Source organism: Equus quagga, chromosome 8 (genome assembly GCF_021613505.1).
Source record: "Equus quagga isolate Etosha38 chromosome 8, UCLA_HA_Equagga_1.0, whole genome shotgun sequence".
Lineage (NCBI taxonomy): Eukaryota > Metazoa > Chordata > Mammalia > Perissodactyla > Equidae > Equus > Equus quagga.
In genome coordinates this window covers 30,032,495-30,040,496 of record NC_060274.1, presented here as the reverse complement: position 1 = coordinate 30,040,496, position 8,002 = coordinate 30,032,495, and the positions used below count along the sequence as shown (strand labels likewise).

Sequence of the window (8,002 nt, the reverse complement as noted above, 5' to 3'; positions counted from 1 at the left end):
ATCACATGTGTATGTATACGCATATCTATACACATACACCCATAAATACATTGATCGTAGCATAACAGATAAACTGCAAAGCGTGTATTAACATTAAATTTTAAATTCTGACAAAAAGTTTGCCATGAGCCATTTCCTTTTTCTTTTTTTCTCCCTTTAAAACAATGTTCAGTATTTCAAGTCACTGAACAAAAGAAAATGATTTGTGTGATTCTCTAGGAAAAAACATCTTCAGTGCCAAACCAAGCATGTGTATGGTCTTTTCCACCATTTACAAACTCCCACAAAACACTCTGTCAGAACCTCTGTAGACCAACACCATGGTCTGCTGAAACAACAGCACTGCTCTGTGAATTTCACAAGAGACCAGTCATTCCACCGAGCTAATTGTGATAACTGGGTTTTTATAATTCTCCTCACCTTAGATCTCTACCCTCCTGCCTCGTTTCCACATGCCAAGTTTTTCATAGACATTTGCTGGATTGAAATTGATCAACTAGCTTCTGTAGGTTTTCTTCTCCAAATCATTCTTCCTGTAATGATCCTGAGGCATGAAAATTCTAGGTCAAGATTATAATAATCTCCGAGGTGTTTCTCGCTTATACTATTTCAAATCAAGGACAAGAAAAATTAAAAGCGCATATAATACTTGAAAATCCGTGTTACTTTTAAGGTTTTCCCAAATACATACTTAAAACTGAGAGTCCCACAGAATGAGTTTCTGCCTTGGCATTAACTTCAGCTCTCGTTTCACTGGCACTCTTGTTTATTTTTGAACCTCTTAATTGGGTTTAAATTTATCAGTAACAATATTAGCCCCCAGTATTTCCCCTGTGACTTTTAATAACTGAAACCCTTTCTTAATTAAGTTAGTGGATTAGAATTGGGTTTAAATTGTAAGCGCAAGTGGTGTTTCTCTCTGTACTAGCTATCCTGTCTCAGTTTTTCCTCCCAACTTTTAATTGAACTCCTTGGGGGCTCTCCAGGACCAGTTCAGTGCAGTCCATGGATTAGCTTTCCCAGAGTCTGTTTGGTGGAAGAATCTCACTTGCAAAGCTTTTTTCAATCCCGTTAGCATGAAACCGTTTACGCTCGACCAGAATGACGACAAACCTCGTCAATTTCTATCTAACACCTCACAACAGGACTGTGACAAGCAAGGGACACACAAAGCAAAGGAAACAAGTTGCTAGATTTGTGGAAATTTTTAACATTTTTAAGACACAGAGAGACCATTTAGTGGTCAGAAAACTTACTTAAATGATTCCTCCCAACCTCTCTATTTCCAAGAAATAGAGAGAGAGAAAGAGAGAGCGAGGGAGAACAAGCGAGAGAGAGAGAGAGAAAGAGAGACTGAGGCTGACTGGGAGCCTGAGAGACTCAAGTACTCTTTCTTTTTGTCAAGAAGTTTCTGTCTTGCATGTTTCACATTTATTCCCGTGGGAGAAGGGTCAGGCATTTTTCTGGAGAGGATGTTCCCTCAGGAAGGCATGATGTGCGCCAGGCAAGTTACCTGCAGCATGTTATTTCATCCAGTTGTCACAACACCCTATAAGGAAGAAATTATTACCCATATTGTAGCTTTGAGGAGAATAAAAGCTCAGAGAGGTCACACAGCTAGTGAACAGTATGAATAGTGGGCTGAGATTCAAACCCAGCTCCAACTGATTTCAAAGTATAAGGTCTTTCTTCTGTTACTCTGCCTGGAGGAGATTTACAAAGCAAATATGGGGAGAGTTTTAATTAAAATTAATTTTGCTTTACTTTTAAAGACTTAAATACTCTGGTATAATTAGCAGTTCAAAGGGATGTCTTAACCAAGTCTGAGAACCAGTGATGTAGAGACTAATCGAATGTATCCAGAAACAGTTACTGTAACCAGAGCAGAGACGATTAAATGGCATAACTTGCTTCTCTCGCCAACAAATGGGGACAAAATCGTCTCCACATGGTGCTAGGATGCGCGTATGAATTTGAAACTGAAACAGCGATTGAGTCCATGATTCTTCTGTCTTTTGGAAAGGCTGGCAAAAGACAGTTGGTGAGCTGGGATCTAGACACCTCCTGGGCGGACTTTGTCCAGTTCTACATCCAGATTGGAGGAGAGAGTGCTGCGTGCAACCGGCCCGACAGCAGAGAGGAAGGCGTCCTCCTTCAGTACAGCAACAACGGGGGCATCCAGTGGCATCTGCTGGCGGAGATGTACTTCTCAGACTTCAGCAAACCCAGGTAACCACCGCCTGATGGCCTTCCACTGGCTTCCAGGAATGGTGAAGATTACATTGTTGTTGAGATGTTTCCAGTATAGCGTCAACTCTTGCAAAAATAGACAAACTCATCAATTTCTGACACGAACGATAGCCCAGTATGTAAAGATTTCATCTCATTTAAGTTTCTGGACAGGAAGCATTTGTATTCATGTTTGAATTTTTAAAGAGTGGAGAAAAATTGTGACTAGAAGAAAAGTGAGACAATTTACCACTGTTTTCCCAAAGAAGCTCTGTGAGATAGGGGTGTTCCAAGCTCATTTTTCCAATTTGCAGGTTTTTTAAATGCACACACAAAATATGTTCATCTGTTAGATTTAACAGCAAGATGGATTTTGTTAAAAGTTTTCCTATGGTTGTACCCAGGGCTGGTCCTAGGCAGCGTATGAATGAGTCTCTGGAGCATGGGTTTTCGAAAATTTTTCCCTGGCTCATCCCTGTCTTTATTTTGATGGATGGGGAATATATGTCATAAAATGTCATAGGCAATGACTTTAGGAGTTTGGGGAAATGATTCATGTTTAATAGTAATACTTGTACCAAGCAATCAATGTGTTTATCTATACTTAAATTTAGTTTTTTTGTAACTATATAGTATCTTGAAATTCTGTATTTATACCTTATATTTTGTATGAATGTCATTAAAATCTACTCAAGGATATTACTTTTAGACTATATTACATTTTTATAATCTCTGTATTTGCACTTCAACACAAAGACATTTTTTCTTTATATATGTTGACTATCCATCATTATTAAGCTTTAACATACTAAAGTTGTCCCTGTTTTGCATTTTACAATCAAACCTTATTTATTGAAAAAATATATTATTGAAGAATATATAGATCGAATTCTTACAAATTAAGTGTATTTTAAACGCGCTACTTAAAATACACCAATTTTATAGATTGAAGTTTGTTGTTTTAAAACTTTAGGTCATTTAAAGGTTACATAACTTTCCATAATACAACACAAGTAGTCATGCAGACAGACCGACCAATAGCATCTCTTCTAAGGGATGCGGGCGAGAGGCAGAAACCAGAGAAGAGGCAACTGGGTAAAACGAGAGAGAGAACATCCAGAAAGTCGGGAAGGGTGAGTGGGACCTGGAGCCTGGTGATACTTTCCCAGATGCAGTACAGTAGAGCGGGGGTTGATGGTGCTGCCAAACTGGTTTAAACACAATTTTAAAGAACTCAACTTACTTTTCCCAAGTAATATAAATGTCAGTCTGGAAACTACTGAGACTCAGGAAAGTGACTAGATAAGCAAGTTCAACAACTTTTACACATTCCAGACTATTCAGTTTTTTTATGGGAATTTTTCTTTGGGGCCAGAAGCTTTCACTAGATTCTCAGAGTTTAATGACACTAAAATGGTTAAGAAATTCTGAGTTGGAAGATATCAGAGAAAGACCCCATTCATGGCAGCAAATGAATAAATACGAGGAATAATTTTAACAAGTAATTCTGAGTCTCTCCATAAAGAAAACTACAAAACTTCAAAAGTTCCTTCAGAGAGATAAAAGAAAACAGATAAATGGAAAATCATACAACATCCTTGAATAGGAAAACTGAATATGGTGATATGAAGATATGTCTTAATTTATGTTTAATGCAATTTCGACCAAAATCCCAGTGGTATTTTTTGGAAGGGTGGGGTGGTCTCTATATCTAGAAATATAAACTGGCAAAAACAGCTTAAGCTTTTTGGAAAAAAATAGAGGAATTCCCTACATGATATTAAAACATATTATATAACCTAAGTAATTAAAATGGAATGATACTCATGCGTGGATGGAACAAACAATGAAGCCAAATAAATGACCTAGAAATTGACTCAGATCTATGTAAGAACTTACGTATTAAAAAAAGGCGCATCAAGAATCAACGAGAAAGAAATGCTTATTCAAATAAGTGGCATAAGAGAAAAATACGTAGGCTCTTGGGGGAAAATATGTATTTAGATTATCACCTTCTATCATCAAGAACTGTTAAAGATTTAAACATTTAGGTTACTTGGGAAAAGATCTGAACTTTCTAAACATATTCAATGGAAGAATTAACAAAGAAAAGGACCCCTTACATAGAAATACACTACACGCAAGTATAAAGCTACATACGCATGTAACACATACATCAAAGACAACAGAAAGGAGTGAAAAGAAGGAAAACAAACTGAAAAAATATTTGCAATAAATGTGAGAAAGGGCGGGTCAGCGTTCCTTCAAGAACTTGTACAAATTACTAGGAAGAAAAACACTAAGATCCCAATAGAAAAATGGGTGAAAGGAATGAGCAGATGTTACAAAAGAGGAAACACAGATGTTTAATAAAATATGAATAATATCCAACTCTGTTGCAATAAAAAAGATACCATTTTTCAACAGTCAGAGGGTCATTTTTTAATAACACCAAGTGCTCTCTCCACATGGGAGCAGCAAGACGGTTGTTCTCTTGTCATTCTGCAAACCTTTATGACCTTTCCAGAAAGGAATTTGGAAAAATCAAGCACCTTAAACATGACCAGTTTATTTGACCTCGTAATTCCGTTTCTAGGACATTTCCCTAAAGAAATAAACTTAGATGTAGATAAAAACTTTATGCATAAATATTTTCATCCGAGAATTATTTACAATAGGGAAAGGTGAAATTAATAATAGCGTGTCTCTGTGATGAAAAATTATATAGACAGGAAAGTGATGTTAAATAATTTTACTTCCATGAGAATGTGCTTGTGATAGAATGTTAAGTCTTAAACTGTAGGATACCGAATTCTCCATAGCTCATCTGTGTTAAAGATCACGTGCTTTAATGACATACATCAAAATGTTAGCAGGGGCCAACCCCATGCAGTAGATTGTAGCTGGTTTATGCATAATTTTTATGTTTTCCCACAGGAAGTGAGAACTGCTTTGAAAAACTTTTCAGTGCTATTTTAATGTAATAACATACAAAGGGACAGTTTTTCTAGGTATTTCTTGAAAATGTTATGACCATTCTTGTGGTAGTGGAAAGATATTGGTCAGTGAATCAAACTCAGTTGAAATATTTGCCTCCAAAAGATAGAATTCCAAACGGAATAAACAAGACCAGGACTAAACTTGCTTACAACTTTAAACCTCTTTTGCCCGATCTGTCTAAACTTAGAAACTTTTCGAAAATATCAAGAGATCAAACAAAACTAAACTTTCTCTTGTTGCTACTCTCGTTATTTTAACAACTGCTAAGAAAAACACAGCTTTTGCTTTCCCAACCGTAAATGACTTGTCGTTATGCAGATTTGTCTATCTGGAGCTCCCGGCTGCTGCCAAGACCCCTTGCACCAGGTTCCGCTGGTGGCAGCCCGTGTTCTCAGGGGAGGACTATGACCAGTGGGCAATCGATGACATCATCATTCTGTCGGAGAAACAGAAACAGATCATCCCAGTTGTCAACCCAACTTTACCCCAGGTATTTCTCATGTCTGAACTCCACGAAGACAGAGAACTGTAAAAGTAGATGGGATTAAGGAACTGTTCACTTCCCCCCAGGATTTAGTGTTTGATGCCTGAACATGTAATTTAGTTTTCTGTGTTTGCGCTTAATTTTTTTATTACTTCTCAATGTTGCTAGTTCACAGAGTATTTACATGTAAAAAAACAAAAACAAAAAAGACTATGGAAGTCTGTCCAAGTTGTCAAGTATGATTACTGGTGTGGTTATAAAATGATTAGAAACACAGTGGCAAAAGATTTTCAGTTGTTAAATAATCAACAGAAAATTTAACAGAGGTAAAAAAAAAATTATTTGTTTAGAGATTTTACTATATTTTCCTAGAAATATAAATGGTACATGGCCCCGGATGTCATGAACTGAAAATTCCTTTCTTGTTTTCGAAGTGATCAAATTGCCTTTCTGTGTTGTATTGTTTTTATTAGAACTTTTATGAGAAGCCAGCTTTTGATTACCCTATGAATCAGATGAGTGTGTGGTTGATGTTGGCTAATGAAGGGATGGTTAAAAATGAAACTTTCTGCTCTGCCACGCCGTCAGCCATGGTATTTGGAAAATCAGATGGAGACCGATTTGCAGTAACTCGAGATCTGACTCTGAAACCTGGATACGTGCTACAGTTCAAGGTATTTGTGCACAGACTTCTTCCCGGGGCAGGTTAAGGAGCAAATCATCTCCCAGATTTATAGGTGGAATTCACACAGAACGCAAAATTTTCATATTCTATTAAAGGAGCTCACTTAAACAGAGGTTCAACAATCTTAGATGGCAAAGCTTTTTACCTCCACCCATAAGGAAAAGAGCTTGTCAGTTTTTAATAAGCCCCAGAGGTTGAGGCTGTGTCGTTGTACTTCTTTAAGTGCGCATGGAACTCTACCAAAATTAACAAGAAAATTGACTTTTAGGGTTTCAATCTGATTGTGACTTAATGAATCCCATACTTCTGAATGGTGGTGGATAAGTTCTGCTTTTCAGCTTCCTGGTGCTTTTCGGACTTATGAGCTATTTTACATTTTTACTATAGAATTCTCAAACAATTTCTCTTCCTTTGATTCAGTAAATTTTTACCTTAATTATCATTGCTCTTTTAAAAGCTTGTGGTTTTTCAGCACTGTGATAACGTGTCAACGTGTAAAGCAAGTATTTACTTTGACAAGCTCTTTTTTCAGAACCCTAATCAAAATTTTATCGTGTTTATAATAAAATCCCATTGGTGAATTCTGGGGTCGAAAGTAATGCAGTTTTAATGAGCCAGCCCAACTACATGGTCCTTACATAACGGCAGGATGCAGTTGCTAAATAATTTACAGATAGAATTATTAAAGAGATCAGCTGTTTATAGGCAGCTCTTCAAATATAATTTCCACAGGTCTGTAAACAAGGAAGTTAGTCATAAATAAAATGATTAGTGAAATGTTATCCTTCTCTGTTTAGATTTGGATGCTAACTGCAATGGAAAAACCGTTAATAACAGTACATGGCTCTATATCAATTTGTTGGTACTGCCTAAAATAGTAACAAAATTACAGCAATAGCAAGTACGCTGCCAGAGTACTATGCTGTTTCTCATCTGACACCTTTTCTATTTAATTAGTCACAAAATCATAATAGTGTAGGTGTTAGAGTCTGCAAGATGGTATTCTGAAGTTTAAAAAAATCTAAATAAAGAAAACATTATTAAATATTTCAAGTACTTAAACAACCAGCAAGAATGCATAATGCCTAAGAAAAATCTCAATTCTCAAATCACACCAGCAGAAAACTATTGATTCGTGCTTACTAATTGATAATAGACATGTAATATGGGTTATTTGGGGGTTGCTAATTAATGTACATTTGGAATCTGTAACAAGAACTTGGCATCATTTGTACAGAACTGCACAGTGCTGGTAAATTATTTGTGACTGCCTGCCATGTGTCAAACACTAGGTGCTAGGAATATAGAGATGAAAAATATGGCCCTAGCCCTGAAGGAGCTCAGAAACTAGCAAATGAGTCAGAGAAGTGAATAGTCGCAATACAGTCACAAGAATGCTGTAGTAGAAATAGACTCTGGATGCTATGGGAGTAGCTGGCATAGTGCCTAGTGTATGGCAGTTGCTCCAAAAATATGTTAGTTGAATAAGTGGATGGATGGATGGATGGGTCGATCGATCGATGGATGGATGGTTAGATGGATAGATGGATGGATGGGTGGGTCGATCGATAGATGGATGGATGGGTAGATGGATAGATGGATGG

General features: G+C 36.9%; 1 protein-coding gene across 1 annotated transcript in view; it reads left to right on the top strand.

Annotated features, from left to right (window-relative positions):
- RELN (reelin) overlaps positions 1-8,002 on the top strand; it is a 461,988-nt gene that overhangs the window by 353,799 nt on the left and 100,187 nt on the right. Inside the window, exons 25-27 of the mRNA XM_046670156.1 lie at positions 2,024-2,229; positions 5,548-5,719; positions 6,187-6,387. Coding sequence (XP_046526112.1) covers positions 2,024-2,229; positions 5,548-5,719; positions 6,187-6,387 — 579 coding nt within the window. The remainder of the gene's footprint in view (positions 1-2,023; positions 2,230-5,547; positions 5,720-6,186; positions 6,388-8,002) is intronic.